At 38.4% G+C, this 22,371-nt stretch overlaps 1 protein-coding gene across 4 annotated transcripts in view; it reads left to right on the top strand.

The window, feature by feature from the left end:
- Window positions 1-11,706, top strand: part of pax5 (paired box 5) — a 252,687-nt gene extending 240,981 nt beyond the window's left edge. For all 4 annotated transcript variants that reach the window (XM_039758290.1, XM_039758292.1, XM_039758291.1 and 1 more), the window contains one exon: window positions 5,972-11,706. In XM_039758290.1, coding sequence (XP_039614224.1) covers window positions 5,972-6,048 — 77 coding nt within the window. In that variant the 3' untranslated portion in view covers window positions 6,049-11,706. The remainder of the gene's footprint in view (window positions 1-5,971) is intronic.
- The last annotated feature ends 10,665 nt before the right edge of the window (window positions 11,707-22,371 follow it).

The raw sequence follows: 22,371 nt of genomic DNA, 5'->3' as shown, positions 1-22,371 counted from the left end.
TCCTTACCCATAGTTGGAGTCCCATGAACAGAGGCTACTAAGACTATTATTTAAGAAATCTGTTGATTAAAGAAGCTGCCTCTGATCTTGCATCGGTAAGAAGAATGTTTTCACTGTGGTATTTTATATAACTTGTGAGGGTCAACCTGAAGATTTTTTTTTTTTTTACTAAGGATAGAAAGCTGAAATAAAATTCAAAATTATTACAGACAGATAATGGACCAGAAAACAATTAAAGCAATTTAAATAGGTTGATATGTTTTAAATTGAAGGCTCTTTGATTGGGGATTCAGTTTGAGTGTATCTAAAATTGTAGGTGTCAATAACCACAACAATTTCATTGGCAGAAAACAGTAATACAGGTCCATTTGAGATCATTTCATTTTGGATATGATGATATCCAAATATCTTGCAATTTTGCACATATTTTTATGTAGAGCACACACTGGCAGATTAATTGACATCTCAGTGCTTCTCAGGATTTGGCATTCATAGATAGGAATGGAACCAGCAGTGTTTTGTAGGTTACAATTCAAAGTCGTTTTGTTGTCAGGGCCCCAGGTGCTACTTTTACTTTATTATTTTGTTATCAGAGTCTGTGCTTACATTCTTTATTACAAATTGCACCTTTCTTGTCTGTTAAATATAAATGAAAATCCTGCTTATTATACTTCTCGTAACTAAATAAGCTAAACCAAATAACTATTATACTTATTATAACTTCCTTTATGTGCTTTGTGTTGACAGAATGTGATCATCATAGTAGAAAAAATGTTTAGACCCCAGCTATTCCATAGTCAAGCTTGAAACCAATGAAGCGAAAGGATTTCATGATATATTATGAGTGGGAGTTAAGGAGAACAGAGGAAGTCTGTCTATTTCTAGAAATGATGATTGCCCATCAGAAGTTCAATCTCCATGAAAGCTAAGAAGAGCTGCTTTGGAAGGAAGGGGGCAGAAACAGCAGACAGCTTAACCCAGGCTTTTTGTTGGATCACGAATGACTGAGAGTGGTGAATCAAATGGTTATCGTCACTTTTCAGTGACCCTTTCAGTCACAGCTCCCAAAGCTGCCTCAGACAGCATGGCAGGCCAGGCTGGTTATCCTGTCTGCTTATGACTGAGCCGCTCCTTTAATAAAGTGAATGAGTGTGAAGGCTGTCGTGCTAATCTTATCAGTTAAAGAAGTTTTACAGCAAAGGCCGAATTATATTTTATGTGATATCTGATAGTAAAACATACGTTACAATTTTCTTCAAGTTTCTGCACTATATATTTTATAATATTTTTAAAAAAAACCTTGTAAATGCATTTTATGAATGTTTTGTGCCAGTCATAATATTTCATTTACAACAGCTTCCAAAAAAAACTGGAAAATGGACCATGCAAATACTGTAACATTCAAACATCTGGACAGCCCTGGCTCAACATCAACAGAAAACAAACTAAAATATTTTGTGAAAATATTAATGTACAGTTATAATTTACAGTAAAAAGTGAAATACATGTGGCATTTGCACACATTTTGGACACCCCTTCAGCTGTAAGGTCTCAGAACTCATTCAGTTGTTGATCTGGTCTGGCATAGCTTGTCAGATGATAATAGTCTGGTCAAGAATTGTCTTTAGAAACTATCTGCTGATGACAATTCCAGAGCCTAACAAATGACTTGACTCTTCCAAAATTGTGCAACACCCAACAACTATGGGCTCTTCTAAGCAACTGAGAATTAAACTACTGTAATTGGTGCCCACAAAACTGGAAAAGGTTACATCAAAGTCCTTTCATCTAGTAATTTTCACAGTCCTAAATTTTATTAAGAATGGAAATTAAGAGGGACCATGGAGGTCAGGACATGTTCTGGAAGAATAAGAAAAGTGACAGATAGAATAGCAGGAAGCCAAAGCAAAACCTCCCATATGACTGCAAGGGACCTGCAGGGAGGTTTTGCTGAGAAAGGAGAGGTTTTGCACATCTGTACTGTGCAGCATGACCTTCATGGAAGATCCAGTAGAAGGAAAGCTTACTTGTGATCTCATCAAAAAATAACATCTTCAAATAAGCAAAATAAAATCTGCATAAAACAGAAGAAAGCATTAAGTTCTGTGGACAGAAGTTAAAACTGAATTCTTTGGCTACATCCACAAACGGTTTTGTATGGAAAAAAATGACCACATTTGAAGAGAAGTTTACCCTGTAAACTGTTAAGTATGGGACTGGATCTGTTATGCTTTAGTGTTGTATGGCTTCTAGTGACACTGAAATAATACAAAGAACGGATTCCTCTAAATATCAAGGAGAATGTTGGACTGCATACAGGAAAACTGAAGCTGAAATAAAGATGGCTTCAATAACAAGACAACAATCCAAAACACACTTTAAAATCTACTCTGAAGTACCTCAGAAAACACAAGGTGAAGGTTTTGAAATGAACCTGGCAGTCTCCAGACTTGAACATCATTGAAAATCGGTGTGCTGTGCACACAAGATAGCCCGTGAACATCCCACAGATAATAGTGATCTGCAAGGGAGAAGAGGGACACACGTACAAAATAAGAATTCTCAGATTCATAGCTGGCTCCAGAAAACTATTGAAAACTGTGATTTGTGCCCAAGGTGCTGTTATTTAAAAAAAATAGTTCATCAAATAAATCATAACTGTATATTAACACTTTCATAAAAATGTTATTGATTAAGTTTGTTTGCTATCAAAGTTGTATTTACTATTTTATACTTTAAAGAAAACAAGCATACAATAAAAGGGAGTGAATAGCACACTTTTTGTAAGAGAGAGTCATAAGGAGTCAAGTACAGTCTTGAGTTATAAACTACGTGACAGTCCAGTCAGCACTTCCCTTCTTTCCTGCCTTGCTTCAGGTGTCATGGACTAGGAGTCCCAAAGCATGTAAGTCAAAAAACAGTTCCAAAAATGCCCATTTGAGAGAGAAATCCTGTCAAAAACACCAGCAAGACAGATAAAGAACCTAATAGAATCTTAATAATATAAAAGAGTTCTTCAGTACCATTGAATCTCCATAGAGCACAAAGATGTGAAATGGAGTTGCCTAAAAGAGTAAGGCAATCCAGTGTAAACAAAGTCCCAAAAGGAGACTCTAAAGAGTAGTCAAAAGGCAGAGCAAACAGATCCAAAATCAAATAATTTATAATAACCACAGAAGAAACTCAAAAACTTACCAAAACTTCCAAGGGCATTTAAAATGAACTGCCAGGAGCTGTGGAAGGCCATTTGCATTTATTGGGTGATCTTGGCATTAATTGGCATGTGGCCCCCACCTCTTGTGGGACTTCCAACAAAACACATCGAACATAACACAGGCAAAGAAAATACAGCAGATAAATAACAAAAGTAACATTAACATACATAAATGGCTCAACAAAGAACAAAAAGGACATTAAACAAGACTTTAAAGCCCCGCCATGGTTCTAAATTTAAAGCTCATCATCTACTAACCACTGCATCTAAACAACACTCAAACATAAAACAAAAATCACACCTGTGCTTCTTTCCTGATCTTTGGGCATAAATGCTAACCAATGTTATGATAATGGAAGAATTAAAATATAATATATAAATATGCTAGAAACTAGCATTTGTTTCTCCTAAAATACTTGAAATCTAAAAAAAAAAACAATGACCTTGATAAAACTCAGTTAAATCAATTATTTGTATTAGTGTCACTTTTTGCAATTCAAAACAAATTTATGATTCCAAACTCCTCGTTATTAAGATGGAAATTATTTTTGTTGTGAAAAAAACACTTTGTAACATTATAGTTATTGTGTTTCTTTGTTTTTATTTATTTTATACATTTTTGTTGTTTTTTTCAAAAAGCAGAATATTACTATCGCAGAATACTCAAACAAATAATAATAACATAATAGATTTAGGGGGGCATGGTGGCGCAGTGGTAGCGCAGTTAGGAGACCTGGGTTCGATTCCCGGGTCCTCCCTGCGTGGAGTTTGCATGTTCTCCCTGTGTCTGCGTGGGTTTCCTCCTGGTGCTCTGGTTTCCTCCTACAGTCCAAAGACATGCAGGTTAGGTGCTGGGATTTGTTCCCTGCCTTGCGTCCTGTGTTGGCTGGGATTGGCTCCAGCAGACCCATGTGGCCCTATAGTTAGGATATAGCAGGTTGGATAATGGATTGATAATAGATTTAACTAATTACTTCAAAATCATTACAGAGAAGCCAAAAGAAAAGAAGAAATTAAAAGAAAATGAGGAGAAAGAGAGTTATGATGTTACTTTGAATCCATATTTCAGTTGATCAGGATCTAAATCTAAATTTATCTACAACTGTTAGAGAAAGGGTGATTATATCATTTTAATCTGTATAATTATCTGACAATTATACTGACGACTGTTATGGTAAAAATTTCATACATGGAAATATTATATGAGTTGTGTATAAATTGTATAAAGTGTGTAAATAATCACCTACACCAGATCAGTTCAAATGAGTTACTTGTCCTGGATGAGCAGGTTAAGAAGATGGATTGATGGATGGATTGTAATTCAATTTTTGTAACTCTTTGCTTCACTGTAGTTGTATGCATGCATTTACTGGGCTTATTAAAAGTCTTCACCCCCTTGGAAGTTTTCATATTTTACTGTTCTACAACACTGAGTCACAGTAGATTTAATTTGGCTTTTTAATATTGATAATTTTGCATGTTTCTTGTTACTATTATTGTTACCTTTCTATTGGGTTTTTAAAACTTGCCAAATTATTTTTGAAGACAAAAATATTTTTCACAACTTTCTCGACTGCATTTTCCTTATGGGCATCACCATGTGTTATGCTGCTCGGGATGGTAACTAGCTCAGGTAGCACAACTGAAAATGCCATTGACGTGACTGCATAAAGCTCAGTCCTGACTGAGGATCTCTGTTTTATCTGTGATTGGATTTAAAACAAATCAGTCTGAGGGTTTGGTGGGTGCTTAGCAGTGAATTCAGACTATTTTGAACCTTTGCAGTAATTACTGCGATGATGATTCAGGATTATGATTTGGTTTTGGTTTTTGAATTAGACTTAGCTATCAATTATATTTCATTTTCAAGTCCCTCTAAGAATAAAAACAATCTGCCTTCTCTCTAGGGTGAGCAGAATATACATGTGGAGCAAAGAACATCTAATTTATGTTGTGACTGTGAGTTTTCATCTAAGATATGATCTAAGAATAGAACATCTCTCATGGTGTTGTGCCTTTTGTTAGACTCTGGCCTAGGCTACACCTCAGACTTGCTCTTGCCTGGCAATGACAATTATTCAGCCTTCACCCGAGACTTTTTGAGTTTGACTGTAAAATTTATTAATACAGACTTTCTCTGTTACTCGTCTTTAGTTTTTACTCTTCACTCTATTGTACTTTTATGTGTTTTCTTTTTTGCCAAGACGTTTTTCTTTGTTTATTCTAATTCATGTAATGTCCAGCATATTCCATGGGTTTTTGACTATTATGTAATTTTACACCCACATTGTTTCTTTTCAAGTTTTTGAACTGTTCTTTGTTTTCCCTTTCTTGTCTTCATGTGTTTACCTTTTTTTTACATTTACATTTAAACAAATTCCAGTATTGTTCAATGCTAGCCATCTTATTCTTAATAAATTTTCTGTGTTGTACAGGGTCAACTGCTCAATACAAGAATGGAAAGGAGCAGACAAGTCTCCTGATCCCAAAGTGATCAAATGTCACCTTTATTCCACAGAAATCTGAAATGTGACATTGGCCATTTCTGAAAGTATAAACAAGTAGATAGAGATTGAAAAATTGGGCTTGAAATCTTAAAACTCGGGTCATCTTCACTGTGCAACCTCAACCTACTCATTTAAATTGACTGTACTTCACGGTGTGTTGTACTGTTCATATGAAAGGGTTTTGAGTGGTACTCACCATAAAAGTGCTTTATAAAGAGCTGATTTCCTATTTTGTGTTGTTGTTTTGCAGGATCTCCCTATTATTATAGTTCAGCAACACGAGGAGCTGGACCTGCAGCCACTGCCACGGCTTATGACCGACACTGACTCGAAGTTCTGCTGGACACATCTGTCATGATCAATGCATATCTCTCTGCCATCCTCAAGTGTTGGTTCAGTGCTGGGAGAGGGCTGGGGGAGCGGACTCTGTGGTGGGTAGAAGGTTCAGCTTATGAGTAGTTCTTGGGTACATCAATATTTCCAATCAGCTGTGAAAATGACATGAGTTATATACACACTGATACATGCTACACTCCATTACTAACAGATTGCAGTTCCTATTCAGAAAAATAAAAACAATCATAAAATGTCCATTATCTTAAAACAAGGCCTCACTTAATCACTCACTACTGAATATTTCATAAATCAAAAAAGGTGTATTTTATAAATGTAGCTGTGAGTATAGGACAATGGGATTACAAAGTTCATGTCATTTGCGTTGCCCTTATAAATGAAAAAAATTTGATTTTGTCGATAAACACCTACAGTCTACTGCCTTAACCAGACAAGTCTAAGTTGAAATAAAGTCTTTTCACATTGCTATGTGGCTTTCATCATATAGCATATTAAGCATCCGTCTTCAGCTTTAGTTTCCCCAAACGGTGATTACAGGAGGAAATGAAAGCAGACACTTATAATAAACAATGGCACATTTATTTGTGTCTTTTGGGTGACAAATCAGTGTTATACTGAGTTGTTCCATTTTAAAAGCACACACAATTCAACTATGGTCATTAGTTTTACTGTTAGTATGCAACAATTTAGCAGTGAAATATAAAGGTTTTGTTGAGAATTAGCATGGTTTAAATTAAAAAGTAAATAAACGTGATATTTTAAAGAATTTGTAAATTATATGAATATTACAGTACTGTGTAAACACAGTAACCACAGGGACCGGCCACTACAGATATAAAGTGCGGTCGATAAATCTGCTACTTTTGTCTTTCAGTGAGACTTTTATGCCATTTCTAGGGACATTGCATGCAAAACGCACACTAATGCAGCTTATAATAGATTTGCTATCAACAAGAAAACAAAATCTGTGCACAAAATGCTTATGTTTCAATTCTGATTACTTCTAAACATAGTTTACTGATTATCAGATCACAGAAACTAATAATAAACTATACATTTTGGGTTCATAAAGTATACATTAATGAGGGTTTATCAACAATGTGTACAAATTCCTTTGGAAAAGTCCATAAGCACAACTACACGTTTAGTAACATATCAATATATTATCTCTTAATTAAAGGAAGATTCTATTACTTTATACCATTATTCTTAGTTATAGCGTATACTAATTAAGGCCTTGAAGTATTTCTGAAATTCCACCGAATATTTGAACAACAGGCTCTTCATTTGTTTTAAAATAATGTGGATTGTGGTAAAGATGCAGCAAAGCATAGCGGGAAAACTATGTTTTTGGGGAAAAAGCTGTACAATAAAAGAATGGGCAGATTATAATTCTGTTAAAAATATCATAATTCATGGCTTACACTGCTACTGCTCAATGGAAATTTGAAATCATGGTATCCAAACAAGTCATATTGTTCATAATTTTTTGACTGAATAGCCCTACTTTATAATCCTTTAAACGGTCTTTCTCATAATCTGAATTTGAAGTCCTATAACATCGTTTTTTTTTAACAAACAAACAAACAAACATTTATCTTATATAGTGTCATTCTGTATTGGATTATCCCAAGGCACTTTATTTAAAACAGAATTATTTTCAACAGTTATAGCACAGTAAAGTAAAGAAACTGACTCACCGTCAGTGGGCACTTAATTGTCAACCTTGTAGTTTAAAGTGTAATGCCAGCAAACCGCTGCAGAAAGTCCCTGCTATGTTCATTAAGATTCCATGTTGCAACACAATGAAACAAGAAAAATGGCAGACAGTCTTTCTTTTTATAGTTCCTTTTCATAGCAAGTATCATTTTAAGCCACTTTACAACACAAAGATACAACATAGTGGAATTTATATATAGTTATTTAGAATTACAGCAGATTCAGGGCAAAGTGAGTGGTGGGGTTTGAACTAACAGCCTTGTATTTACAGTGCACTTTAGCTGGAAGGCTAGATTTAATCTTTTGGCCTTATTATTAAATATTTAAAATATGTACATTTTGTTTACTCTGTAAACTAATGTTCAGTTTGCCAGTAGTTGGCATCCTAAATACACACATACATTTATCCTCATGCACCCACACTCAGCCTTGGCCGATATAGAACTTCAAGCAAACTAAACATTACATTTTAGGAGATGATGGAAGAAAATTGGGCTCTTCAGCGGAAAATTCAGTTATGTTGAGTTTTGTATAGCACACTTAACTGACTGCCGGCTCAGAGTGCTCAGAATACAATTACAAACTTTATAAATTATTAATTGCATAAGATATACACATAAACACATGTACATATCTGTTTAACTGCAGTAAAACAAAGCAGATCCAATCTGTTTAACACAATTGGAACCTAACAATATACAGTATGTCTACTGACATCATCATTTACAATGGAGGAGAGAAGAACAAAAACTCCAGTCGGCAGCATCCCTACAAAAAGCAGACCTCTGGGGGACCACAGTCAGTTATAACAGATAAAATCAGACACTTGCAGAATCCTAGAGACCCCAAGGAAATGGATGCCCACCCCTCCCGTGCTATCCTCACAACTGCAGACATGTAGAGAACATGTAAACGCCACTCACACAGTAAATAGGCACCACACAGATATTAAATGGGCAATGGGTTTTAAACTCAGGAAGGTGTATTTGTGAATCAGTAGTGCCACACTGTGAGTGTGGGACCTGCAATGGACTGCCGTTCTGTCCACGACTGCCTCCTGGCTTGTGTCCAGTACTGTCAAAACAGGCTTCATCCCCCTGCAAATGTAAATTGGATTAAGTGGGTTTGAGAATGCTATGTTAAATTATGTCACACCCCACTGTCCCTACCTTGGGCTCTAGCAAGAACTCGGGGTCATTTTCATTGCATTATAATGAGGGGGTCTGCAGAGAATTAAATGCAGACGGGGCAAAGTACTTTTAAAGTGTCACATTTTGAGGTGTTTCCTCACAAATCATATATTCTTAAACACACAGGGCCAAAGCCTATTGCTGCAGCACTGGCCTAAAACAAACAACAAATCAACAACAATTAAAACTGATGCAGTAAAATTATACAGTATTTATCTGTATACACATATTATGCATTATATATTGTTCTGTATGTTTAGGTGTGCAGATAGATAGATAGATAGATAGATAGATAGATAGATAGATAGATAGATAGATAGTCATGGCTGTTTGTCAATCCGACGATGATGCTGTCCATCCTAGATAGATAGATATGCACGCACATATAAATATATACACAATGTTAACCATATACACATAAATACAGAGATAGAAAGAGAGAAGATTAATATAATCAAGCAGTGCAGCCACCAACGACTAACCTGCATGAGGAAGATAATTCATGGAAAGCATCGGCAGAGGGATACTGATGTTTGAGAAGCAATCATCATAAGATGCAGAAGTGAAATGCTTCCTTACTAAGGGAAAATCTATGTTACTTGTTACCATAATGTCAAATCCATTAACCAGTGCAGTGTGCCATATTAGAAATGTAATCTTTAAAGTTGTCATCAGCAAACTTGTAATGAGAGTTGAATTCATGTTGCAGTGAAGTACAGTATACATATGTCAGTATTTTTTGTTTTGCTCCCTGCAAGCTTGATTTGGAAACTGGTCATGCATAACTTTTAATAATATTATTAATAATGAAGCAACTGACAGATTTTATATAATGGAAATTCATAAAAATAAATTATTTTTTTAGGTTTTAAAGAATGTATCAAAATAATGAAAGAATGGTTTTAAGTTTGAGAAGTCAAACCCTTCTTGAAAATAATATTCCTGTCCTTTCCAGAAATCCCAAACATAAAAGCACATAAATAGTCTCTTTGCATACGTGAGTGTTTTGAATTAGCCGTGTTTTAATTGTGATTCATTATTCCAAGTCTGTATATGACTTCAAGTGCATTGTTCATGTGACGCTAAACTTTGTAACATTGTAGATATTGACGATATTTGGCTTGGTTGCTTTAATTATGCAAAAACAGAAGATCATATTCACGTTATACAAAACACTTATCGTCACAATGACTTGAAAAGACGATCAAGCATCTATCCTGTATGTTGGTTGGTGTTAGTACTTACAAGTTCATAATCGAACAGAGTGAAAACCATGGCAGACTTTTACATCTTCACAGCGGTGAGTGCTGAGAGCTGAAACGATGGCAGTACCGTACTGTTATCATTGTTCACTGCACATAATTTGTTGTTTGTTTCCTTTTTTGGGCTAAGGCTGTAAAGATAAATTTTATCCTATTGGGAAATCAGTTTGTGTGGGGCTCATTATCCAGTGAATTAGCCAACTAAAATGACTTGTTACTGTACATAGTTATTTATTCATTTTAGTTTGCACATGGTAAAAACTGGATTTAATGGCCTCACCCTTAAGTCAAAAGAAAGAGAAACAGAGTATCAGTAATGACCAAAAACAAAGTGAAATATCCCCAATTCAAAGAGCATGCACTTCAATTGGCCTTAAGTAACCACCTCGTGGTGGGGGTTTGCCCTGTTGCTGCTGGGATGTCCCAGCACCTCAAGTGTCTTGTATCTGCTAATCAGAGATACAGTCTCATCAGCAATTGGCTCCTGCAAAAAAAATAAAAAAAAAAGGAAAAATGTGAACCAGCGGAATTAATACAGCACGCCCAATGCACTACTGGAATATGTATTTTATTGTAAGTGCCATTTAACTAGAAAAGATGAATTAAATTATTTATAAAGGGTTCAGACAAAAAAATTGCTTAGGCCCCTTTCTATTGTAATGGTGGTGTCTTTTAAAATGTAGCTTGTTCTGAGGATAGCCTTCAAACTATGTCGTAGTTTTCACCTTCTAGTGGCCTTTGTACATCCTGGGATCACTATTCCCATGGCTTCTTATTACAAGAGGTGTTAAAAAGTGTATTTTTATTCTACAAGGTTTTAGTAAATATGCTGTGATGACGCAAGTCGATTTGTACTAATAAACTTGTTGACATCAAATAAAAAGATAAACAAAAAAAAAACATATCTATAGCATCCACCAAAGTCAGTGATGCCTGCATAAAAGCCTAACTTGTATAGAAAAAAAAATTATAAACAAATAACCCAGAGAAATGAATTGCCTTTGAAGGATGGAGACCCATAAGGATTAGTCTCCACGCAAGTAATGCTTCTTTAATGTGTATGTTTTTTATTCACTTTTCTAGTAGTAAAAATGATTCCGAACTCTTGGTGTTCTTTCTTGGTGCAGTGTGTTGCTTTTTTGTGTGTCATACTATTGAATGTAATTACAGCAGTGCCAATTTGCCAAAGATGTCATACTATTTTAATTTTTCACATTCTACAGTTTTCAGTTTTTCAACTCTGGAATTCGTGAGATTCTCAGTTAAATGGTTGATTGCAAACTCTTTAGGTTAGTTGGAGACACATGCAATAAGATGGGACATAGGTTTTCAGTATATGTGTGTCTGTTCATCTGAGTGACTGTTGTTTGTGACCTATCAATTTATGTACCTTTAATGTGAAAAAAATAATTATTTGTAAATATTTGCCATAATTTTATTGGTTCCTAAAATAAAAGTAATTTTTTTTAAGTTTACAGATTCAGTGTGTTTGTGTACTATGGGCGTCCAGGCACCCAAACAAAAAGAAACATCACCTTTTTTTCCCCAGATGTTATAGACGATACATTTTTGAGCAAATGATTACCATCCTGCACTCACATTATCTGCGTCCAGTGCACCATTTTGTCCACCAGACATTGGCCGTCCACTCACCAGTATGGCTTTAAGAGTAAATGGCTACAGCAGCCCTTCGTCTCTGCACTGTTCCACTGAGCTTCGGCAATGGAGTTCAGTTGGCACAGATGGAGTCTCCCTGCATTGGCTCAACATTCATTTGCCACCAGCTGAGAAAAAAGTGGAAGAATAAAGTGGAGGTATGCCTATGAATTCTGATGGCATTTCTGGGTAATGTAACCTCACAAAGATACAGTCTGCTCCTAAATGCTTTTCCTCCATCTACAGGGATTTTCAGAAGCATCCAGCTGCAGTCAGGACAGTCTTAGGCCTCTGACAGACACGAGCACTTCAGACACTATGAGGCCTGGAACCTCTTTGTATTGATGTGAGAAACATGACGTTTATTTTTACCACTTGTATAACTGTACTATTAAATAATTTACTAACTGGATTCAGTAGACATTTTTAATGCAATGTGTTGCTTTTCCTAATTGATTTATTGAATTTTTTCACACAAAAAAGTTACATTGACTTATGAAAAAAATACATATATATGATACAGTACCTGCCAAACAATACAAAGAGTACACAACATGTTTTTTGCCCTTATTGGGGCTCATCAGCTGTATGCACCTTTGCCATCCGTTGCTGGGATCAAACCATGGATGTCATTGCCTGAGGAGAAGCCTCTGACGTTGCGCCATGGTGGCTGGTTTGCTTATTTGACAACTTGAAGACTGGAGTATTACATTCTTAGGTTTGCGTCGCTAATATGATTATTTTAATGGTTATCTACCAGGTAAAACTTGTGGTTGGCCTGCCAGTTGGCAAATATATCTATGAGCTGCATCTAGCAACTGAGAGGACTTGGTGGATGATTGCCGTTTGGCTGACCAACCACAAGTGGTAACCACCTAATAATCAGATTGTGATTTAGACTTAAATAGAAAATAAAATATATGCATATCTATATATATATACTGTATATAGTTTAGAAGTTTAATAAATGATGAATACACAGGCCTCTAAAATACAGATTCCACAGGTTTTGAGAGCAGGAACTAAAAGGAATTGAAATCAATATGACTGGAATGCAATACAGGCATCAGTACACCGGTGAAAGTGGGCAGAGTCATAGAGATGCCACTGACAGGGACCTCATCTTACGGGCCTCAGCATGTTTCAGGTTGCTGAATTGGTCTGAAGCTTCAGACTGTCTTGCCTGCAGCTGGACTCTCTTGGGTATTTTCAGCCTCGCCACTTGGCGTTCAGCACTATTCTAGCAGAAAGAGACTCACCAACAGCAATCTCAGAGTTAGCTTTGTATTCCCCTCACTGTTAACTGAGTGACTTGACGAGGGACATGTAAACAATTGTTTGGTGTGATTTGCTTTCTGTTTTTACATAAAATATTAAGACATGACCAAAAAATGGTTGCATATCAGAACTAAATGATAGGGACAGATTGATACAGTGACCAATATTTATATACTGTATTTACATTTTTATTCCAGAGCCGCACCTGAACATTAACAACAGAAAAAAATATTACTGCACTTTCTCAGATTGTTACCCACCCCTCTTATAAAACAGATAATGAGAATCTATCATATTTATATAAAAAAATAAGAAACTTGACAAATGAGAGAAGGCCATTCAGTCCATCGGGTTTGTTTAGCTGATAGCTAAGCTGTCTCAATATTTCATCCAGATTCTTCTTGTCAAGGTTTCTTCTTCAACTCCATGTCTCGGTAGTTTGTTCCAGAGACCCACAACTCTTTGTTTAAAGAAGTGCATCCTGGCTTCAGAGCTTAATGCACTTCCTCTTAATTGCAGCTGATGTCCTCCAGTTCATGATTAACCATTTAGTCAAAAGAGTTTGTTTGGATATTCTTCATCAGAGGCTTCTGTGGATTTTGAAGACCTGGATTAGGTGCCCACACAGACTCTCCAGCTCAAAATTCAAAAAGTTTAATTCTCTGAATTTGTCCTAGCAGGACATGTCCTTAAGTCCTGGGATGCACCTGGTTGCTCTTCTCTGCTCAGGTTGTAGCACAGGCAGGTGAAGTGACCTGCTCTTGGTCACACAGCCTCAGTAGCAGGACATAAAGTCCAAAGTCTAAAGTCTTAGTCTCCACACCACACTGCTGGCATGTGCACTGTTGACGACACTGTGCTGTTGACTCTTTTCTCCCTTCTGGCTGTGCCATGAATCATCTGCAGCACCCCTCCACCAATTACTCTGCTTTCTTGAGTTGAGAATTTGTACTTTGGTGTCAAATTACATTTCATAACTGCAGTAACTCCTTGCTGGGTTGGGGCTCTGAACACTGCTTCTATCTGTGAGATTTTTGAGAACCCACCAACTGCGCTGTGTACCAAAATGCTGTTAATACAGGCAGGGAACGATTGTCCACCACCAGTGCAACTATAAGTTCGCAGGATCCTTGTGTAACGTGTCTGTTGCCCGAAGGTTGATGTAGGGTGCATTTAAAACTGGCCACTGACCTGGCCATGTGCTCACATTCTGTCTCCTCTCTTGCACAGGATGTCTATCTGTTCTTTTGATCTGAGCAGGGACGATGTCATCGCCATTGCTTGCATGCTGCCTGGATTTGAGCGACAGCTCCCATTTGAATACACGCTGTGAAAATATTCCTGTCTCCACAACAATAAAGCTGATTTCTTTTTTTGGAAACCTAGACTTGTCTCTTTCTCTCAAGTCTGTGACCCACACAGTATTTGTTAACCCTAACCATAATCCTAACCTACATTAATAAATGGGATGGCCTGCTGAATAATCAAATCATTCAGTGCACTTACATGTGCACACATAACCAGAATAAGGTGTGTGGTGGACGGCTGGGGATCACCTGGAAGGACCGGGAGAGGGACGATACCTCCCCAGGACCACAAGAGGGCAGCTGCCCTGGTCTGCATTGAGGCCACAGGATCAGAGCTTAAAAGCTCAACCTGGTTGGGGCCTGTGGCCACCGCCGGGGGAACCTGGAGCATTGTGGAAACCTGGATTGCAGCACTTCCATCACACTCGGAAGTGCTGCCAGAAGAAATTCCAGGCACGTCCGGGTGCTTATGCGGCACTTCTACCACACCAGGAAGTGGCACCTGGAGCACATCCGGGGCATTATAAAGGGGCCACCTCACTCCATTAGTTGAGCCGGAGTTGGGAGGAAGAGGACAGAGCTTGTGTATGGAGGAGTGAAGTCGGCAGAAAGAGAAGAAGAGAGAGAAAAAGGGACTGAGTTTGGCTCATTAGAGCATTGTGAGGTGCTGTATATAACAGTGAAAATAATAAATGTGTGTGATTTTGGACATTTGGTGTCTGTCTGTCTGTGTGTGGGGGCTGAACTTCCACAGGTGATTAAACCGGTTAAGGCAGAAATCTGATTTTTTTAATTAAACCTCTGTTTACACGCTCAGGTACACTTCTGGAGTTCTCCTTTGTCAAAAGGCTCTGATGTTATTAAATTATGCAAAGAAGAGTTGACATAAATTAAAAAAGAAAAGCATGAAGCTTTGATAATTTTCTTGTGTTTTAGAAATACGTTTAGTCAAACTTTATTCTAAACAAACTCTTTTCTGCTTGGCTTTGTGACTGAGCCCTGCAAAGGACCGACATACTGGTACGTGTGCTCCTTTTCTTACATCCCGTGCTGCTGAAATAATATTAACATACGCATTGTTACTTCAATAAAATAAATATTGCATTAGGTTTCTCATCATTTTAAAAATGAATCAAAATATGTAACAAACATTAATTTTAAGGCGGTAGCCCCAACTTCTTGATCCTCTTCTTTTCTATAAGCTGCTCCCATTTAGCGGTTGCCACAGTGGATCATCCATCTACATCTATCCCTGTCTTTTACATCATTTTCTGCCACACTGACTGCCTTCATGTCCTCCCTCACCACATCCATAAACTTCCTCTTTGGCCTTCCTCTTTTCCTCTTGCCTGGCAGTTCCATCCTCAACATTCTTTACCTAATGTACCCCTCATCTTTGCTCTGCACCTGCCCAAACCATCTCAATGTAGCCTCTCTCACTTGGTCACCAAACTGTCGCACCTGTGTTGTCCCTCTAATATATTCATTCCTGATCCTGTCTTATCTTACTCCGAGTGAAAATCTCGGCATTTTCAACTTCCAGCTCTGCCTCCTGTCTTATGCCATTGCCACCACTTCCAAACCATACAACATGGCTGGCCTCACTACCGCCTTGTAGTCTTTCCCTTTCACTCTTACTGGTGCTCTTCTATCACACATCACTCCTGCCACTCTTCTCCACCCAGTCCACTCTGCCTGCACTCTCCTTTTCACCTCTCTGCCACACGTTTTCTGAAATTTTGAAACCGACTACTTCAACCAGGTGGAGGAATAATGCGATTGCCTGAGCATTTGCCTCAAGAAATTAACCTTGTGGACGCTTCCACCATCTTCTGCTGTATGTGTGTGAGGCACTAACATATTCACAGTCTAACAGAGTGCAATGGACGTGCGCAGGCTGCAAAAATCCGGATGAGAGTTTACCCGGCCACATAATTGGGTTATTCTCTGAGAAATCTACCTCTGTTTACCCAGTTACTCTAACCAGAACCAGAGTTTACATCGCATTTCAGAAGTCTGGTTTCTGTGAATAAGCATGCTATTAAAGTGCATGTAAACGCACTGATTGATAAGACAGGTAAGTTGAGCAAAATTACTGTTGTTTTTTGTGTTGTTCCCTGCATTGAACTCCAGTTCATGATGAAACTTTTGAATCACCATAATCTCTATATGTTAAGTTGGGTTAATTGTTATATTTGTGCAAAATTTCACAAATATCCACTCAGGTGTTTTGGAGTTGGAGTTTGTTGTGTGGCTTTTGTGGTGTTGGTCTTCTCCCAAATGAAATTTGTGAAACTCCATGAAGTCTATATTTGAAGCTGCAGGAGCAGTAATGTAAATTTAAAGTTTCATGTAAGTAGATGTAGCCATTTTTAGGTGTTCAGCTGCCATCTTCTTCTCTTATTACGCAAATCTGGTTTAAGAATCAGAAATTCTTCTAATCTGGGGCTGGGCCAGAGTGAGTGCAGACAAAGGGTTTGAGTACACCAATTAATTAAAGAGATTATTATGGGGGATAAGAACTCTTCGCATCTCAGACATACCTGTTCTATTAAAATGAACATGTACTGTATTTATAATCTACCAGTAATCTCATATTCACTACTGCAATATGACTGCAATTTGGCTCAAAGCCGGAAGAATTTGGAATGAATAATTAAATACATGAAAAAGACACACAAGCGGCATGCTTTACAAGGCTGGCTCAGCTTGAGACATCACGCAGCCGGGGAATGTTTGGGCGTGTGCCCAGTCCAACGAGCCTGGCATTGTATACTAAATACAGTTAAATGAACAATTTCTCTACCGGGAATTAATCGCACTGCTAGTAGTGTTGTTTTTAAAAAACTTTTTTGCAAAAGGATAAACATGTTTTTGTTTTTGGTCATTTCTTTTATGTGGCCAGTGTACAAATATTAATTTATGGCCTTATTTGGCCTTGGACGATTTGCATGAGGAGCCACAATGTTTGCATTATTTATAGCTATTCCTATGAACTTACTCAGAATGTAAGGGTGAGTCTTGATTAAAACAGTTGGGCCGTTTATGCATTTGGTAAAGTCACACATGTCAAGTCAGGTGGCTTTATTGTCCTGTCATCCATACACAGTAACGGCAGCATACAGTGGCACAAAATTAGAAGACCGCAGTGCAGCATACACATAAGACAGGACAAGTGCAAGACAGGCAAGGAACAGGCCCGGCCTTAGGCATAGGCGAAGTAGGCGACCGCCTAGGGCCCCGGTGTCCGGGGGGCCCCAGATCGACGGCGGCCATGCCCCTGGCCCGCCTCTCCCCTCGCGTGTTTAAATCACGTGGGCCAGCGGGGGCGTGTCCGTGTGGGCGGCTGTCTATAAAAGTGGAGCGGTTTGAGTCAAGATCTCTATGGGTCGAACGTTCACATCAGTGAGTCAGGTCTCATTATCATTCGTCGAAGAAGTCAAGATCTCATAAATCCTTCCACCTCGTCATTGGCAGCAGGTGGCACGGGAGCGGGAAGGCAGAACCGCAATCTGAGTTGGGAGAACGAATGAAACCCCTGTCTGTCAGTATGTCCTCGAAGCATAAATACAAATCTGGAGCAGCTAAGTGAAAGAAAAAAGCCAATATTGATGCTTTCACTGCGTCTCAGAGAGGAACTTTGCTCAATTCTGGTAACAGCGGTAATCGCAGTATGGAGAGCAATGAAGGCCCGGGCCGAGGCCCCCACAGAGAGAGTGCGTCATCGGTAGAATCAGATTCAGAAACTGCTGAAACACAAACACTCAGCCTCAGGCTTTGTGACACTGATGATAATGCAGAAATGAAAACTCAATCTGGTACCGTAACCATTAGACACGACTCCGAAAACAAGCGGGATTATGAAGATTCTGAATGAGAAGCTGAACTTTCTCGGGTTTCCGAGTTGCAAGGCCGAGCGATTGCAGGCGCAGATGATGATCAAGCAAATGCAGCTCCTAACAGTAAGAGTAACAATGACACATCCGGTGTTTCTAAGTGGCGGAAAGATCCAGGGTTTTGGCCAGAATTGCCAATATCTGATTCAGAACATACTTTCCTAGTTGAAAAGGGGCCTCATCGCGATTTGAGCTTGAAATATCCCCCTGATGACAATTTACTCCATTTCTCGAATGGGTTTTTCTTAAGAAAGCTTCCAAATGGCGAGGCAATTGATCAGCCTTGGTTGATTTACTCACCTAGCAAGAATGCTGTATTTTGCTTTCCCTGCAAGCTATTTTGTGAGCAACGAAACAAGCTTACAACTAATGGAAAGAGTGATTGGAAGAACCTGGGCAAAATTTTATCTACTCCTTCACCTTTTCATTTAAAAGCTTTCACATCTTGGATTGATTTGCAGATCAGGTTGAACCAAAATGAAACAATTGATAAACGTGCACAGCAGCTAGTCTTGCAGGAAGTTCAGCACTGGAGAAATGTCTTGACCAGAATTCTCTCAATCATACAATTTCTTGCGGAAAGGAATTTAGCATTTCGCGGTAGTGTCGATCGGTTGTTTCAGCCACACAATGGCAACTTTTTGGGCATTGTTGAATTACTAGGCAAATTTGATTCGTGCATGGCAGAGCATCTACGCAGAATAAAGAATCATGAAATCCATGATCACTACCTGGGGAAGACGATACAGAATGAGCTGATTCTACTCATGGGGGATGCTGTTTTGAGGAAAATTACGTCAGAGATACAGAATGCTAAATACTACGCAATCATCCTTGACTGCACTCCTGATGCCAGTCATCAGGATCAAATGACAATGGTAATCCGAACAGTAAATGTTGGAGCAACGCGAGTAGAAATTAAAGAACATACCTGTAGAAAGCAGTACTGGGTTTGGGTTGGCTGAAGCATGTTTGCAAAGGCTTCAAGAATTGCAGTTACCATTGGCCAACTGCAGAGGGCAAGGATACGACAATGGGGCCAATATGAAAGGCATTCATAATGGTGTGCAACGGCAGATTCTTGATAAAAATCCCCAAGCATTTTATGTGTCATGTGCGTGTCATAGCCTCAATCTGGTGTTGGCTGACATCGCGAAATCGTCGGAGCCAGCTCTGTCTCTCTTTGGCATTCTACACTAAATATATACGTTATTTAGTGCCTCCACCACGAGATGGCAAATACTGACAAAACATGTGGAAAATTTGACAGCCAAGCCCATTTCAGATACCAGATGGGAGTGTAGAATATCAAGTATTAAAGCAGTCAGATACCAAGTGGGATCCATATATGATGCTATCGTTGAGAAAGCTGAAACAGCAAAGGATCCGAAGGCCAGAAGTAAAGCAGCGGGACTAGCAAAACAAATGAAAAGCTACCCTTTTCTGGTGTCATTAGCTGTGGGGTATGATGTTCTGGTGCAGGTTAATGTTGCTAGCAAGATCTTGCAAAATGAGAACATGCAACTTGACGTTGCACTGAAATGCTTAGAAACAGTGACTGATTTTCTGAGATCTTACAGAGAAAATGGATTTGAATCTGCACAGATTGTAGCAAAGGAATTATCTGAAGAATTAGAGATGACCAATGAGGAGAATGTTTTCCCATCTCTGTCAAATGTGCGCAGGAGAAAGAAAATACGGCAGTATGAAGCTGCTGACGAGCCTGTGAGCGATCCAAAAGACAAGTTTCGTATAGAGTTTTTTAATACCCTTGTGGATCAGGCCATCGCATCGATGAATCAAAGATTTGACCAAACAAAACAACACTATGAACATTCTGGCTTCTTACACAACTTGTAGAATGTTGTGACTATGACTGACGATGAGCTGATGAAATTCTGCATGGATCTTTCAAATATTTTGACGGATCCATGTGAAGGTTCAGACATTGATCCAGTTGATTTGTGTAGTGAAATACGTATGTTTGCTGGCTTAGTCCCAAGTAATTGTACTGCTCTGGGGGCGTTTCAATATCTGCGTCAAAATAGACTAGCAACCGCAATGGCAAATTTAGCTATTGCTTTGCGCATAGCACTCACAATTCCAGTAACAGTTGTTTCTGTGGAGAGGAGCTTCTCCAAACTGAAGATAATAAAGAAATATTTGAGAACAACAACAACGCAAGAACGCTTAAATAGCTTAGCACTGATTTCTATAGAACAAAACATTGTTCAAACTTTGGATTACTCTGAGCTGCTTCATGACATGCTTCAAAGAAAGTGCGCAAAATCAATTTTGAATCGCATGTAGCTCAGTAGTAGCGGAGTAGCAATAACACTTTGTTTACAGTACGTGGTTTTTCAATTTTTTTTCCAATCACTGCTGCTATGCCTGCTCACTAGTTGTAATCTTATTGTTGCTTCGTTCGTCATAAAGTGTTCCAGAAACAGGAAGTTTGAAATATCTCCCGAGACTCATAATTACTTCAGTAAAATAAAATAAGAATTAAGTATTAACCCAGAAAATTATCATTCCTTAAACATTCCAAAAGTTTCAAATATCCCAAAAAATAAAAAAGGACAAAAAAACTAAAAAAAGAAAAAATATAAAAAAACTAAGCTGGGCTTAGTTACATACTGGCTAAATTGTAGCAGCTAACTACTCTGGGCGAAAAAGGGACGCAGGGTGATGACCTCGTAACGTTAAAAGAAAACGTCTCCTTGGTCTAATTTTCACGCATTTCGCAGAGCTTCCAGGTGGGCTCCGCCCCCCTCAGGGGGCCCCTGAACCCCCCTTTCGCCTAGGGCCCCATAATACCTAAGACCGGGCCTGCAAGGAACTGTACAATATCATAAAAAGATAAATAAATTGATAGCAATAAATGAATAAAAACAACAACTAATAATAGAAAACAGCAGTGTGACAAATGTACTGCATGTATACAGTAAATTCACTACTAGGGGCAGATCTGAGGACAAGGGGGCAGCACAGAGTTCAGAGTCCGGGAAGCCGAGGGGTAGCAGTACGTCTCAGAGCCTGACAGAACTGCTGTGGGTGCCACAGTACCTTCTGCCAGATGGAAGTGGGACAAAGAGACTGTGGGAGGGGTGGGAGCGGTCCTTCAAAATGCTGTATGCTTTGTGGATGCGACGCTTTATAAAGATGACTTTAATGGAGGGCAGAGAGGTCCCCATGCTGTTTTCTGCAGTGTGCATTCTCCCTTGTAGGACCTTACAGTTAGAGACACTGTTTTTTTTTTTTATTATTTATTTATTTATTAATTTTATTACAATCAATACATAGCAATCAAGCTTTTACAAAAAAAAAGAATTATGCTAAGAACAGATCGATCCCCACCCTTGAGAGAGAGAGCAAGCCAAACGGTGTAAAATTTAAGGCTTTTAAAAATACCTAAATCAACAAATTCTCTGTGCTTTATAAAATCATTTCAAAATATTACTGATTAGATCCTGCCATGTTTTGAAAATAGTCTGCACAGATCCTCTAACTGAGTATTTGATTTTTTCCAATTTTAAATAATATAACACATCAGTTTCCCACTGACTTAAAAGAGGAGAGTTTGGGTTCTTCCAGTTTATCAGAATAAGTCTGCGTGCCAACAGTGTAGTGAATGCAATCACAATTTGTTTGTCTTTCTCCACTTTAAGACCCTCTGGAAGAACCCCAAACACAGCTGTTAATGGGTTAGGAGGGATTGTGAGTCCAAGGCTGTCTGAGAGGTAATTAAAATTTTTGTCCAGAATAATGTTAATTTGGAGCAGGCCCAGAACATGTGACCTAGTGAGGCTGGGGCTTGGTTGCAACGTTCGCAGGTTGGATCATGCCCTGGAAACATTTTGGAGAGTTTTAGTCGAGACAGATGTGCTCGATATATAATTTTGAGTTGTATAATTGTATGCTTTGCACATATGGAGCTCGAGTGAATTCTCTGCATTGCTACTTTCCACTCCTTTTCTGATATATTAAT

The sequence above is a fragment of the Polypterus senegalus genome, chromosome 7 (genome assembly GCF_016835505.1).
Source record: "Polypterus senegalus isolate Bchr_013 chromosome 7, ASM1683550v1, whole genome shotgun sequence".
NCBI lineage: Eukaryota > Metazoa > Chordata > Cladistia > Polypteriformes > Polypteridae > Polypterus > Polypterus senegalus.
Note: the sequence above shows the minus strand (reverse complement) of the source record. Positions and strands in the feature narration are given on the sequence as shown.